At 43.9% G+C, this 15,835-nt stretch overlaps 1 protein-coding gene across 2 annotated transcripts; it reads right to left on the reverse strand.

Moving 5' to 3' along the window:
* Window positions 1-1,387: 1,387 nt before the first annotated feature.
* On the reverse strand, window positions 1,388-13,986 carry scaf11 (SR-related CTD-associated factor 11). Of its 2 annotated transcripts, none has more exons than XM_076722514.1 (15): window positions 13,800-13,986; window positions 10,836-10,881; window positions 10,419-10,564; window positions 9,969-10,052; window positions 9,385-9,464; window positions 9,221-9,300; window positions 9,098-9,135; window positions 8,927-8,997; window positions 8,433-8,558; window positions 6,701-6,798; window positions 4,242-6,452; window positions 3,440-3,762; window positions 2,957-3,058; window positions 2,641-2,760; window positions 1,388-2,246 (listed from the first exon to the last, which is right to left on the reverse strand). In XM_076722514.1, the coding sequence occupies exons 2-15, from the start codon at window positions 10,852-10,854 to the stop codon at window positions 2,151-2,153; spliced, it is 3,594 nt and encodes a 1,197-aa protein (XP_076578629.1). In that variant the 5' UTR covers window positions 10,855-10,881; window positions 13,800-13,986; the 3' UTR covers window positions 1,388-2,150. The 2 variants fall into 2 exon arrangements, with proteins under 2 accessions (XP_076578629.1, XP_076578628.1); XM_076722513.1 differs by having other exon boundaries at window positions 2,885-3,058; window positions 13,800-13,979.
* Window positions 13,987-15,835: the final 1,849 nt, after the last annotated feature.

Below are 15,835 nucleotides of genomic sequence, written 5' to 3' on the forward strand. Positions count from 1 at the left end.
ATATGTTCAAAGCTGATGGACAGGATCATCCACTTCACAGGAGAAAGGGTCATTTTAATTAGTGCGATGTGACAGGAAGATACAAATTGACCAACTCCTTGGCTCATTTAAGATTTCTTACATTCAAGCTTGTGATGAAGCTCAAAAATGTGTTATTGGCCTTGGAAACAGCTGACACAAGTTTCTCAGCACAAGGTCTTTAAGCAGCAGTTCTGGAGCAGATTTCATTTGTCCGGCTGTGAAAGACTTGCTGATTGTCATTCATTTGCTTCTTGTTCCTGTAATTCCTCTTAATTTGGCTGTATTTTTCACCCTGTTGGCTCACCGTAAACCTGAACCACTGCTCTTTATGCTCAACCACGTCATTTCTCCAGTGGTCTGAAAGGCTCTTAACAGCCACGGTAACCCTGATTCATTCGACAATGGTCAGCTGACATCTCACTCGCTCTCACCTTAGCTTCCTTTATCACATTTGAAAAAGTACAGGTGTGACTAATGACATTAACGATGTCTCTGCTCTGTCGAGGTGTTCCAGTAAAGCAGGACGGAGTGAGTGAACCAATATACCAACCAAAACCAGGACGCTCAAACTGAGGCGGCTGAATGCAATCATTGTATATATATATATGTCATGTCAGAATGTTATTTTTCAGCAAAATAAGACCAATTCTTATTTGTTCAGAGTCTTGTGTCGTAATTCCCAACAAAGCTTCACCCACCACCAACTTGAGGTCTAATTAGCCTGATTAATTGGAAGCACCTGCAGGCCCTTCAATAATCAGCTCTGTGACTCAGACATTTGACAAGTTCCTTCAAGATGTATGACTGAAAGCAACAGCTGCTGACATTTTTGCTGCTTTATAGTGAGTTTCAGCTCATTGTTAATGTGTCTGGCCAGCAACCTTACAGTTTTGCTTCGCCTTCAGGGCTCTCATGCTGTGGTTTTGGGCTGCACGAGGTAGCAGTTTGCAGGATAAGAGTTCTAAAAAACTCAGCAGACGCTACCTGCTCAACACCAAACAGCAGACATACAGACAGACAGTGACCAACTGATGGACATAATGCAGGATTTAGCAGCTGAAGTACCACATCAGCACAAGTGGCCAAAAAAAAAAAAAATCTAGTTAGAAATTTAAGTCTTTTTTTCTTTACTTGTCTGTATCTAACAGCTATATCTGGTCTGGTGATTCCTTCCTTTGGAAAAATAGGAGGGATTATGTTTAAACAAAGCAACATCACAACACCACACAGTTTCAAAAGTGATTTTAAGTGATTTCTGGGAAGTGTAGAGCAGAAACACCACAGCGACAAAGATGGAGACAACCGTGACACACTTCCAGGCGTCTCCTTCCTTCATGTGAAGCCTCTGACAAACACACAGAGCAGATCAGGAAGCAGCTAATTTATTTCACTATTCTCTGTATACTTTGCAACGTTCATGTTCAGCCACTGACATTTATTACACATTCAGGCAGGGTTCGTTTCGCTTGCTCTCGTCCCCCACGCCCTCCCCCGGCATCTGTGCCTTACATTACACACTCACTGCTGACTGGCCATCCCGCTTAGCGTCTCCTCAACCAATCAGGGCCCTGATTAGAATCACACTCGGATTCCGGGCTGCCGTCATCGGGCCACAGAGGTTAGTAAAGGCAATGCACTGTTTAAACTAGGCTTTCATCTGAAATATAATATTTTTTAAAAAAAGAACATTGACAATATTCAATGAATAAGCTATGCGATCAGGATGCCACAGAGGAGAAATTCATTGTACCAGCCGGCACTCTGGGAGAGGCTCCGCGCTTCACGAGCTGCTGTCGTTCACTGAGTGTTGCATCTTTAGTATGAACAGTCCCACCGCCCCTCATGCTACCCTGCGCTCCTTACAGTAGTTCCCAAGTCACATCACCTATGCAAAATAAAGGGCTCTTGCATTACAATTTCTGATTGGGTAATTCTTTTTCTAACAAAATATGAAAATCTATAGAAAAAAATCTTCATCATTCAATAAAAGGTAGAGATATCAAAAAAAAGAAAATGTTAGCTCTCCGTTGTCTTTCAGTTTGGAGGCCAAATTCCAGCTAGAGGAAATTGCACTTGAGCAGCTGAATGGGTCTGTGAGGGCAACGCCACGCCAGGAGCGGGGTGGGCTTTCATTTCTTGCGGGCGTGCTTGTATTTGTCCACGTAGGCCTTCACCAGGTTGGCCACCTTACTGGAGTTCACCTCACCACTCTTGCTGTGACACACCTGAACAAAAGAAAACACAGTGACGGTCAAGTTTAGGCTAACGTTAGCAGCGCTGTCTTTCTCTTTAATGGATTTGAAGACATTTATACTGCATCATAACACACTGCTTAGTCGTGTCTCTTGGGAAACATACTGTCTGAACGTAAAATAAGCAGCTAAACAGGGTTATGTTGGGATGAAATGTCAGTCTACACTTGCATTCTCTTTGTTACAGTTATTAAGAATTTCAATGGCAAATCTGATCTGTGACCCCTATTGTTGTAACCTGCATATTTGCAGACACGAGAACGGAATGTTGACAGGGGCAGCAACAGTAACTAAGGAGGAGGGTGGGGCTTAGCGAATGAACTGGCGTCAATTCGTGTCAGAAAATCTCAAAGAGAGAAGCTTTTACCTTTTCTACCGCTTTGCGGACAATCTCCTTGTACTCCTCCTTCGTGATTTCCTTCCTTTGGTAAAAGGGTTTGATGGCTGTCTTCACTTCATTTATAGCTTTCTCTTGGATCTGTTGTTTCTAAAGCAGAAAGAGGACAAGAGATCGCTTGAGAAAAATTGGCAGAAATTGGCAGAGAAACTGAATGCATTCTGGACAGATGGTTTGTGATTGACTATCGGGTAGACCAGTGGCAGCAGGATACCTTCTCTTTTTTGGAGCTGTCAGCTTGAGCCTTGTTATGATGGCCGGACTGAGTTGTGGAGGATGGTAGTACCTGACTGGGTGGCAGCTGGCCCTGGGTCGCTACAGCAATACCAGCTTTGGTTGGGGTTGGAAGAAGGGCAGGTTTCCCATAACCCACCATTGTACTTGCCATCTAGGAGAAACCAGAGAATGAGAATTAACATGTTAATATGAATACAACTTGTTGGATTTTGACTGTATCAACACCAGAACAGCATCATGGGACTGAGACACACATTTCTGTTATAAGTAAGCAAGTTAGGTTGAAAAACATGGCCGCCATCAACCAGAAAACTTTGCAAAGGGCGGGGCTTGGCAGGAAAATGGCCATAACTTGCGAACAGGTTGTCCAACTATCATAATCTGGGTTCACATCTGATGACGGGCTTGAACTGGGAATTGCTGCTTTTAACATTTTAACATTTAGCAATATTAATGCTAATAGATATTCATAGTCTGGAAGTCCCATCGCATCCCCACGGCTAGTCTGGTCTACATTCATAATATTCCATACCTGTGTCGTGTAGCCATCAGGCTGAGCTGCTGTCGTCTGGCTGCCTTGCTGCATGGGTGGAGGCGGCGGAGGAGGCGGTGGAAGGCCCTGAGCGCCGACAGCGGGGACCTGAAGCAGTGGTACGGCAGGGTGGAGATGCACAGGGACCTGAGGAGGCATGGCGTACGGTGCTGCAGGCTGCAAGCTGACCGGCAAGGCTCCTCGCGGGCCCTGCATGGGGTAGTGATGGGGAAGAACATTCAGCTGAGGAGGCATCACGTTCATCACAGGCACCGGAGCGTTACCCAAGACCGCCTGGGGAGGAGGCTCGCTTTTCGAGGGATCTGTAGAACAAGAAAAACTAAGTTGAGAACCTGTCAGGAAGAATTCGTCATCCTGTATGACAGCTAAAAGACACATTTTGTGGTTGACTTAAAGTACTGTATTTATTTATTACTGTGCACAAGATTCTTCACATACTACATGATAGACTCAAATAAATAGCCTTTAGTCAAACACAGATATGTGTGAGTAAAACAATTGTAAGAGTCAGAAAGGAATAAATTAACAACTTCTGAGGGGGTTCCTGGGTTTTATTATGTCTGTTCACAGTTGAGATACTTGATCTTCCTCTATTAGCCTAATAGAGAACATTAATCCCACACACCATGACTACGGCTCCTATTTAAGAGGGAAAGGCTGATTTATTACTTGCTTTTTCATCATTTGCATTTTGTAAAGCAGTAGCAGTACTGTTTTTGGAGTGGTTCTAAATAACTATACGGAGAAGCCTGCTTTTCAAAGTTGTGGGGAGGGTTTTGACCTGTTGCTGCTGTCGGCTGCTCCTCCTCTTGTCGGTTCCAGCCTCCAGGTCCTCCTCTCTCCCTCTTGGAGTAATAATCCTGAACGTCTGCAGGTAGTGTCCTCCTAACAGCCCAGCTGGATGCTGACGACCAGCCTGACCGGTCAAGCATAGAGTCTGCTGGCTCCGAATCTTTCCTCCTGCCACCGCCGCGGTTTTCATTGAAACGGCTATACGCGTCATTCCCTGAATTGTTGCCTGTACCTGAGAAGTTGTTTCTGGGCTGCCAGCGGTTGTCGGATGTTTCCTCCTGCTGGTTGTAGAAGCTACGGTTGCCTCCACCCCGCCCTGCGCCCCGGCCACGTTCAAACCCTCCACGGCCACCGCGGCCCCGTGACTCTCCTCTGTTGCGGTGGTCTTCCCATCGTGAGCCGCCACTGGAGTCGCGGTTCCTGTTATCAGATTCAGAACTCTTTTCTGTCACCCAGTCAGGATTCTCCGACCATCCCTGGCGATCAGGAGAACTTTCCGTAGGCACACCATTTTCAAAGCGCCCAGCGCCTCCATGATACCTCCGTCCCTCCCCGCCAGACCCACTGCCCTGCCCAGACCTCCAGCCGCCCCTGCGGTCCTTCCTCTGGGGAGACTGCTCTCTGGAAGGCGGTCGTTCGGGGCTAGGCCCTCGTCTGTAGGACCTTGTTCTGGATCGTGACCTAGACCGAGACCGGGATCTGGACCTAGATCGACTCCTGGATCGGCGCCTTCTCCTTTCACGACTTCGCTCCCTCCTAGAATAGTCTCTGTCACCGTCCCGGTCCCTGTCTCTTTCTCTGCTGCGAGCACGGGATGAGCGGCTAGAGGGTGGGCTTCCATCACGTTCCCTAGACCGCGAGCGAGAGCGCCTGGATGGTTCTCGCTTGGAGTCCCTCTTGGGTGACCAGGTAGAGGTTGGAGAGTGGAAGCGAGAGCGCCGCTGTCGGCCATTTTTCCTCTCTTGACTCCTTTCTCTCTCCCGCTGGTCCTTGCGACCCTCATCCTTGGCAGCTTGGCTTGCAGAAGCAGGAGGCTCAGCAGCTGCGGCAGCACTTTCCTTCGGTAGTTCTACAATAGGATCGTTACCACGCTCACTGATGGGTGAACTGCAGTCCATGGCAACAACTTCAGTGTCATCCTTGGATGGACTGCCGTCCTTTGTTCCTTCCCCTGAGCTGTTAACTACTGAAGGCTCTTCTGATCCAACCTTTTCTGTAGCAGCATCCTCAGAAGCTTTGGATTCTGGGAGAGCCAAGTCATCCTCTGACTCTCCAGCAGAGGGGGAAGGCGGCTCTGGAGAATTCTCACATGATTCAGCCTTCGCGTCCTTTGGAGAGTCTTCATTGTTGAGTTCTTCTGACTCTGCACAAATCTCCATGTCATCATCCTGCTCCTCACAGTGTGGAGACATCAGGTTGTCCAGCGGAGCCCTCTGAGAGTCAGAGGGTGATGGTGAAGTCCTGTTCTCAGAGTCCTTCTCTCCAGAGGAAACAGGGGTTACTGGCTCTTCATCCTCCCTCCTCTGGACGTCCTCAGATTCATCTCCAAACGGCTCTGGTTCATGCTCTGAGGGACAAGACAGGTCATCGTCTCCCTCATTTGACTTCTGTTCATGTTCATTCGATTGTTCCTGAGCCTCATCACTATCCTGCCCTACATCATTACTCAAAGGATCGGCATCTCCTTGCTCATCAGCAGAGTTGAAACCATCATGGTCTTCATTGAGGCTCCCTTCAGCATCAGATTGTGGCTGCTCTGAGTTGTTCAAATCCTCCTGATCACTTTTCTCTTCTTCCTCCTCCTCCTTTTCCACAATGTTATCCCCATCAGCCTCTTCCTCCTCCTCACTCGCTGCTGGGCTGCTAACAACTTCGGGGGATCGTTTTTTCCTTGCTGTGGCTTTCCGCTTCCCACTGGCCTTTCGGTTTGTTACCTGTTTGCCCTTCCTCTTAGCTGGTGCCTGAGAGGCCTTGGCTGGCTTGGCGGACTGGCCGGTAGATGAGTCAGAGTCTGACGGACTGGACTGTGGCGGTGATGGGTCAGATGCAGGAGGCTCTTCCTGGGTTTTACTGTGGCGTCCAGATCGCCTGGCTGGCAGAGACTCAGCCTCTTTGGCAGGAGCTTTGGAGGTTGATGCCCGACCACCCCTCTTCTCTCCTCCTTTGGGACACGTGATGGCACAGACAACACCTTGAAACACTGTGGTAGAGAAATGAGAAATTTAGAGACACAATCAGCAATTCTTAAAAATCTTAAAGAGCAGCTCCAAACTCTTTTTTATACCTCATTTAGAAATATATCAAGCCATCTAGATTGCTTCAATTTCTGTGTTGAACTGTTTGTAAGTAAGTTTCTAAATAAGACTCTAAATAACATTCATATCCAAACAGTGAACTTCCATTTCTCAAAAAAAGCTCAACACCAAAAACTTGCCAGACAAGACTCACCAAAATGACCGGAGCCAAACAGTGAAGTGGAGGTAAAAGGAGATGAGCAGAGTCCAAATGGAAATGGGCTGTGATTCCAACTGGGATGGAAATTTTGCCTATAAAAACAAAAATAGAACATAAATAAAATATATCACGCAATCTATTACATTTTTGTTAATGACAAAAGGCAGAAAATACAGTAAGGGCACTGACACATTTTTTCTCAGTGACTGAATTACTGATACCACTCATTCTTCACATTACCAAACATCATTTTAGGACTGTGTGTTTGTGTGTCATTGTGAAACTTAAACTGAACTTGACACACTGTGAAGAGGTGTACTGGAATACTGGTTTTATTATATAGACGTGGTGAAACAACACCACAGACAGTTTCTGTTACTGTCATTGCTGTGAATACCATAGTTTTCACATGGCACTGTGCACACGGCACAAAGCTCCCATCTTCATTAGCGGTTTGATTTGTGTAGCCACGGGGGAGCGCCTGGTCAGACAGCGGCAGAGCGCGACCAGCTTCTGGTGCTGAGTTGTAACATTTAACAATAAAGGGAGCATGGATTAAATATGAGGGACGAAGAGAAAACTCGCTGCCTGAAGACATCACAAATCAAATAAACTCTTTGTTTCAGCTTCGGAAAGCCAGACCGACAACGCATTTGTTAACTGCAGAGTTTGGGGTGGAGAGGTGCGGGTGGTGCTAGGGACTTGAAAGAGCCCAATGAAACAGACCATTCTGCTTTGAAAAACATGTTAATTATTACCACCCAAAGGAAATCAGAACGTATATGAGTAAAATTAGACAGCCACTTTGCTGTATTTGAAGTGATTGCCAGTCTTTTTAACAGCCAACCAGCTCGTATTAATGCTGGTTTTAAAAAGGTACACTGCGGAGTTCTACTGAAAACAAAAATGCAGTGTGTGTGTATCCTTGAGGTCAAACAAATGAGTTGTCCTTCCTCAACATTTGTGAAGCCAGTTCCATGAACATTTTAAATCCTGACATGTTTACATCCATGTTTACTACACTGAAGACTTCTTCTTCCTCGCCTTTTTTGGTGCATTTGCTGTATTGCATCACGCACATGCATGAGATAAACAAAAAGGTGAACTGCTCATGAATAAAGCATCCCATAGCACTACAGAGGTCAAAGAGTCCACTGGTTACCTTTAAGTGTACTACTGTTTCTATACTTTAGCTCTAATAGTCGTGTTTCAGAATATTTAAACCCTTCCAAACTTAATGCTCACACTCCAAAGTCACGCTTTGGTGGTTTATTGCAGAGTATGACAACTGCACAATCACAGCATTTCAAATCCATGAAATCCATCTTTTCCTTTGGTCTGAACCAAAGCAGTGAACTTCCTGTGACTTGAACTTGGGATAACTGACCTGTCTGTGCTCCTCTCTGGTTTAGAACACACAAAGACTGAACTGAATGTGAGCAACAATAGAGCCTTCATTTTCTTTCATTTGGCTCCCAAGGCCAGAAAAACCACCCATCTCTTAAACCCTAAAGGCTTCATATTTTCCTGCAAGTGGTGTATCTCATATGCAAATGTATATATATACTGTATGTATGGACTTGAGTTTTTGGTTCCACTCAGACCAGACATAAAGGAGGAGACTGCTTCCAGCTTGTTTGGTGTGAACATGACCTTGGAGGTGTTATTCACAACAGCAACAGGGGAAAAACAAAGCGGTATTTGTGCACAGTTGGGATTTCATTACCTTGAGGTGCCGTTAGCCGGGATGGGAGCAGCAGGAGAAAGCCACGGACAATCTTGCGCCTGAGGTTTGCACTGTTTGAACCCGGTGTCATACGGTATGTCCTCTGCCACCCAAACAGGCTCTGCACTGCAGGAGGATGAAAACGCGATCAGGGTTACAGTTTACACATGAAAAAATGATGAAAAAAAATGTAATCTGCAACATGTTCGAACTTCGAAAGTTGCAATCGGCCATTTGAAGTCATTTGTCTTGCACTCCAGCAGGGGGCTTCCTTGAATTCCACTGCCCCCTGCCTGAACGCTCGCTCTGTAATCTGAGCGTCTGTAATTCTCTTTGATAAGATAAAAGCCGAGCAACAAGTAAGATAATCATCACACTAGAGCGTGTAGTTTCAGATTTTTTTTAACCACAGGAAATACTAGCGGTGTGCACTCCTGCATTTGTCCTAACTCTTTACAGTAAAAAAATTCATCACAGAAGGAAGCTTGACTTACATGTCCTGAGTCGACGTCGTTAATGAGACACAAGAAGACGGTGACCATGTACAGCACTCTGTTCCTCTCACCTGGAGACATTAAACATGGATGAGACTAAATACTGAAGAACACTGAGTTAATATTGCACCAAACGCTCAAACATTAACATGGAACAGTGAAAATAAACACCTTTTTTCTGCTCAGTGACAAGGGGTCATCATCGTTACCTGGAAGACATTTAAACAGTTAGATCTTGCTGACACAATGTGAGCACTCATGCATCATCCTGGAGGAAGAGGAGTTTCAACATACATTTCCTCACAAGTCCTTTTGTTTTGCCGTCTGCCTTCCGCTCCACCTTTTGCCGTCTCAATCTTCTTGCAGGCTTACTTCTGGAAAGACGACAACACCTAATTGTTAGGTGCTAACCTTCTGATCCAATTAAAAAATAACACTAATAACTGGCTCACACTCACTTTAAACAGACTTTTTGTTCGGGGTTTCGACAGCAGCAAATGTCTGCTTCAGGTTGAGTCGCCCGCTTCCTCACAGGGACCTTAAAACAACAATGACAGCTGCACATTCAATTCGGTGCAAAATATTACGACATTTTGTGTGACATAAAGGTCAGTCGAGGCGTTGTATGCTTGACTGACAGCGGACCCGGCTGGCGCACAGAAACGCAGCGTAAACAAACTTTGACTGGTAAGCTGTAGCTTTCAAGCCAAGGACAGGCTGTGTTGCACCGCAGCATTCAACACAAACTGACATTTGCAGGTACATTTCAAGCCGTTTGCTCCAAAGTGCAAACTAGTCAACTAGCAAATGTTTAAAATGGAACGTTTTGATTGGCTTTATGCAAAGACGCTCTGTCTACAGGATTCAGACATGTATATTCACAGTCAGAGTACATCCACTTTACAGAGCACGTAGTTTAGCTGAACTTTATATATACAGCTTTAGATTACTGTGTTGGATTACCAGCAACAGCATCCAATAGCATCTTCTGAAAGGCAGCGCAGCCATGATATCCTATAACAGTGCTAGAACCCAGACTGACCTGAACACAGCTGAGATTCCCATCCCATCTGTAAACATTATTGAAAGGTCTTCTGTCCACTGGGCAGGAAGGAGCCATCTGCAGCTGGAAAGTAAATTCAACAAACATCATTAATGTACGAATTTAAAAAGGCACACAGTTTAAAAGGTAAAGCAGTTCACGCTGGTCTAAATGCTTTGCAGGCTTTTCTGCTCTGAAATTAATCACATTCTTACTTGATGCTATTTTTGGTATTAAAAGGATCAAATATAATCTTGTTTGTGGCACATGGCCAATATCAGCAACTGGTCTAAAAAGTCTACAACACTGGTTCAATCTTAAAACAAACACATGTTAATTGAGGTATTAGAATGAAAAAGGGTCTAACAGTTAGTCCAAATTGGATCAAAACCAATTCAATGCTTCTGATATCTCCATTTCACAAGCATGTTATCAAGCATTGAACGTCACCTCGGCCCATGTGAGGAGGCATCTCAGGCAGAAGACGTGGCAGCAGCTGTCAGGCACGGCCAGCTCGCCTCCAGCCAGGAGGCTCAGGCAGATCGGACACCTCTCCGCCTCCTCAGCATCCGTCCCATCAGGCGGGCCCTGGCCAGCTAAACACACAGAGAAAGGAGAGACAGAGAGACACAGACACAGAGGCACACACACACACACACACACACACACACACACACACACACACACACACACACACGGTTTAAGATTATCTGCGATTCAGATCTGATACCTCAGACCCAGCATGAACAGAAAGAGGAAGCACTAAGATAAAGGTTTTCAATGTGTGTGCTCTCATTTGGCAGATTATCCGGCCCAATCTGGAAAAAAAAAAAAAAAAAAAATGTGTTGTGCTGTGTAAAATCTCACCACTTCCAGCTCCAGTCATGTCCGCCCTGGACTGTCTTGATCACCACTACAACACAGAGGATGAGAGAAAATTAAGATGAAGGTGTTGATGCAAAGGAGAGGAGTACAACTGATGAGGTGCATTACTTATTTACTTTGTTTAGTCTACGGGGAAATTACCCTAAAACCTCATTATCACAGCACCGAGACATGAAAGTAAATGCCATAAAAGACCAATTTATTTAAGTAATTTGAAACCTGTTAGAGTGGAGTGTTTACATTTCCAAGAGGGCTAAATGTTTAAAGGCAATGACAACACGGTACTGCATGACATCGCATCCACCAACCAGTCAAGCTGCACTTTATATCGTCCGTCCAGACTCATATGTAGTGAAGACTCTGAAGGTATTACGTATCACAGTGACCTTTGACCATCAAAATCTTAATCAATTCATCCTTGAGACCAAGTGAACGTTTATGTCAAATTTGAAGACATTTCTTTAAGGCGTTCCTGAGATATCGCCTTCACAAGTACGAGACAGACAGAGGTGCGAATGCACATATGTACGGACGGATGGACAACCCCTAAACACAACACCTCTGGCCACGGCTGTCGTCTGCTCAGAGACATAAAAATGCTGAAATGGGTCATCAATTATACTTTGGCAGCTGTTAATACACCTGGGTGACCGGTGTCAATATGTGGTGGTGCTACATCCAACAGCAATTATAGAATTTGGGGGAAAAAGGTGAATCTAGAAAAACATGAAAACAGATTTTAAAGTGCCTGACAAATGAATGAAACCTGCATCGAAACGCGTCGTTGCACTGACTTTTATCAAACCACACTACCTCTAAAACTCACTTTGTGTTCTGTCTGAACACACAGAAAGGTGAACTCACCTGGATACTGCTGCAGAATAGACAACAGCAAACTCTTATGGACGTATATTAATGTTTTGGGATTAATGACATATTGATGGATTAAGTCTGCCAATATTCTATGCCAAAATTCTGTACTCTCATGTTTGTCAATTTGACAATTTTCATGTCTTTATGCTTTTTGAATGACCTGCAAGGCAGTAAAGGGCCTGAAAGAAGAGCATGTGTATCAGTGGGGTTGTGCAGAACTGCAGTTACACACTCTAACAAACTAATCGCACAGATTTTTAGAAGTGAAAATAAACCACTACAGGCTGCATGTTTATACAAGAGACATGAATAACGCAAATTTAGCCTGACTCTCATTTAAACGTATAAAAAGACTGAAGATGATTGACAGCTTACTGATATATAAATACACTACAATAACTAAACTTAGTATCAGGACAGGTTTCTGTAAATCACTAATAAGAGAGCAAAATCCCTTAACAAATTTATACTGTATGAATATTTTGAATCTAACATAAATGATATAATGACATAAATTTACAGCCATTTGAAGCGTAATCGACATTTGTCCTTTCTGAGTCCCATGCCTGTTTAAGTGATGAACTGCACTGCCTGTGCTTGTTTTTCCATGCGATAACAGATATTTTAACAGTCGTGCTACATTTTTTTGCAGCCTGTGCTACAAATCTTTCAACCTCTCTTCCACCAGTGCTGTGTGCAAAAAGCTTAACATGCAGCCCTGGTTATGCACTGCTATTTGGGTGTCTGTAGTTTGTTTTTGTGCATTTTAAGTGTGTGTGTGTGTGTGTGTGTGTGTGTGTGTGTGTGTGTTTGAAAATAGACAACCGTATGTGACTAAACATTACATTAACACTTTTTAAATGAGGGAAATGCAAATTGATCGATTGATTTTTTTTCCAAGGAAGACAAGTGTTGCACAAGAGTTAATTAATCAACAACTTGAATATTGGGACAAAAATAGCCTATTAAATTGTTGCTGATAAACACATAATATAGACAGATCTCTTGTTTTTAGAGAATTGTGAGCAAGATATGTACTAAGCAAACAATTTACTGTTGAAAAACTATTTGTGGCTCTCTTGTGGACAAACTATGTAATTCCACTATGTAATAAAGCGCTTCAAATTACGCAAATCTGTGGTGTTTCTATGTTGATACAACACGTGTGATGAAGTCATTTTTAGCCAATATTAATGGCCTGGTCCTTTCTCAGTGGGGTTGTGGTGATGGGAATTTTCATCGCTCAAGGCTTTCATAAAGTCGATTATTAATAGATAACACAAAAAATGTGCAACACATGTATCGATAGATAAATCATTGCTAGTTGTAGTCTGAAGGTAAACTTTTAAACGTTGTGATAATAAAGTTCATCCGAGAAATGAAAGTGAAATGTTATTCCCTCTGATATTCTGACTCACTGTGTTTGGCTGTATCGGGGGCAAACACCGAGTTCAGCTTCGGTTTCAGAGTCCCTGTTGAACTAATCGAACTACATATTTCTGGAGGTGGGGGGCTTTAATTTCCAAACACTTAAAATAAAGCAAGTCAACACAGACTATTAACCAACAGCCACTCGCCTCGACTAAGACATTCAACACTATCGTTGAATTTGAAAACCAAGCCTATGCTAATTTACATGAATTGGGGTGATTGACGTAGCTAACTAAACAGCAGTTGAGTTGACAGACAAGTGCTTGTGAAAGCTCGCTACTGTTTTGAACCAGCACGGCCTGACTCCCGAAGACATAAAATTAGCACCAACTTGATCAAACACTGCCAACACGACGGTTAACAACATGGTTGTTGTTCGTTAGCCAGACAGCTCCTGCTAGCTAAAAACACAGCTACCTCAGAGCTAGCTGGTTGTTGTTAGCACAGCAGCAAACACGGCTAAATAGTGTCTAATATTAGCCACGATGATTACACTGAAGGTCATAAGTTAGCTAGCTAGCAGCGAGCGGATTTAGCAGAAAGCTAAGCTCCTAGCTGCTTTGAACAACAGCACCTGCTTACGTCGCTTTTAGCTTGCTAGCAGTTAGCTCTAGTTAGCTAGCGGTAAGTGTCGTTACTCACCTTTGAGAGCAGCTGCGGCTGGTTCGCACCTAGTAAACCGCTTTTAGCGTCCAAACTCCTTCTTTGAAATGCAGACGAATTGCACTCTTCGGATATTGTTTTTGGCTAAAAACGAAGCGTAGCTTTCAGAAAGTCCCAGCCACATGTCTTGCGGTCTGGCTCAGAGTTTTTGCAGCTGGCGCCCCCTACCGGAACCGCCGAGCATTACAGAACCGAGCGGATTTATCCCTGTGGTGCGTTTACATTACAAAGAAGTCACAGCAACAGGTGGTAAAGTAGCGTAAAATTGGATTCAACTTCCACTGCGTTAAGGTCAGTTGGACAGAATTGACATACTTTGCTTCTTGTCTCCTGTATTTGCTGATCAGCCATTTAAATATGGATGTGCCATGTAACTGACAGGTTTGTTTTAAGTGACTATAAGCAGTGCCAATATAAGATACCTACTATATATAGTGTGAGAGATCTGCATCCAAGTCTGTCCAGTCACATAAGAACACTATAATGGTACTGTTTACTGGCACACAGCAGTGGGTAAATCTGTATTAAGCTACTGATTATAGTCCTAGCACAGTAGCCTACACATGACATGACAAGGCATGTTCTTTAATTTTACCCGAGGAAGAGCAGTTTGTTTTCCCGTGTCTACAAGTGATCAGCTAACACAGTGTCAGTACAGTCTTTACTGAAGAAAGCAAAAATAGTCAAGACAGTTTGTCATATTGTTTGTCATATTGATATGAATGTATTCAGCAATATGAGTATTCACTGCCCTCCAGTGGTCGCAGAGGAGAACTGCGACACTATATACATTGGTTGCTAACACGGTGTTCATGGTGTTAAAATCAATATGTTCAAGTGAGCAACAAAGCTCACAGAAAAAAAAGGTCTCAGAAACATACAGTCTGCAGTCTGACCAACACCAAATAACAAAATTAGCAGCTAGCTAATAAACAGACAGGAGCAATTAGCAGCGAATGAGGCAGACATTTCCCTCAATTATTGGTGGGAACCGAAAAAGAGCGAAAGGAGAGTGAATATTGGACCTATATTCAACAGGTGGACACAAACACCACACCAAATGAATGCTGATATAAGTCCATGTTTGCTTGATGAGTACATAAGTGTTTGCTATCATGTTCACCACATAAACCTTTCAAATATGTCAATGTTGTGTTGTATTTACAGCTTCTTGCACTGCCCTTGGGTATCTTTAAAAAAGAAAAATCAACCAAAATAGGCTTAAAATGACTTAATAGACCTGTTTTCTTGTTCAAGTCAGACATGATTATGTTGCATTATGTTTATCTCTTTGTGTAAGCATGCATATCTGTCCACAGCTGACCTTGCATACTACTGGACCCCATCAGCCTAATATTGTATTATTCATTGTATTGTATTGACTGCAGCTTCCTCATCCCCTTCACTGGCTGATAGGGGCTACAAATGATCAACTATTGCCTCACCTACATGCCTCCAGACCCAGCTGGCAGAGATCTGCACTCTTCTTCATGAGGGTTCACACCCCAAGATGTCTTTAAGTAATCATGATTAAACTCACTGGAGACACCCTGCGCTGTCTCCCGCATTAACAAGCTGATTAAAATCCGGAGACGGGGAAACGAATGGCGGAACCTTGAGTGCGCAGTTCTTGAAACGCTGCAGGCTCTGCGGTGATGAAACAAGGGTGTGATGGGTCTCACTCCTTTAACACAAAATAAAAGTAGCTGAACTGACTTCGCTCACCTTCCTGAAGCCTAGAAGCCAGTTGTTTTGGGCGAATTGAGCTCCTTCCTTCTGTTGGAGTTTTTAAAAATTGAGTAAGGGTCATTCAAATGAGCATTGCTACGATGAGTGACAAGAGAGCACGAGCTATTAAACCCAAACCTCAGCTGCACGTTCACCGGAGTCCCACAGTGTGCAGACACACCACAGCAATGAGCACCAAGCTGCAAAGATGGAAGCAAAAATAAATTTAAGCCTCAAGATCTCATATTACGCACAAATAAAATGTGACACCGTACAGTCTTTTGATG

The sequence above is a fragment of the Chaetodon auriga genome, chromosome 22, assembly GCF_051107435.1.
Source record: "Chaetodon auriga isolate fChaAug3 chromosome 22, fChaAug3.hap1, whole genome shotgun sequence".
NCBI lineage: Eukaryota > Metazoa > Chordata > Actinopteri > Chaetodontiformes > Chaetodontidae > Chaetodon > Chaetodon auriga.

Bases quoted from the DNA above. Each gene is read 5' to 3' on its own strand.
- scaf11 (XM_076722513.1), bottom strand. The intron at 6,453-6,700 runs GTGAGTCTTGTC...TCTCTACCACAG, and splicing joins GTTTGGCTCCGGTCATTTTG to TGTTTCAAGGTGTTGTCTGT. The intron at 2,247-2,640 runs GTAAAAGCTTCT...TCTTTTGTTCAG, and splicing joins TCCGCAAAGCGGTAGAAAAG to GTGTGTCACAGCAAGAGTGG.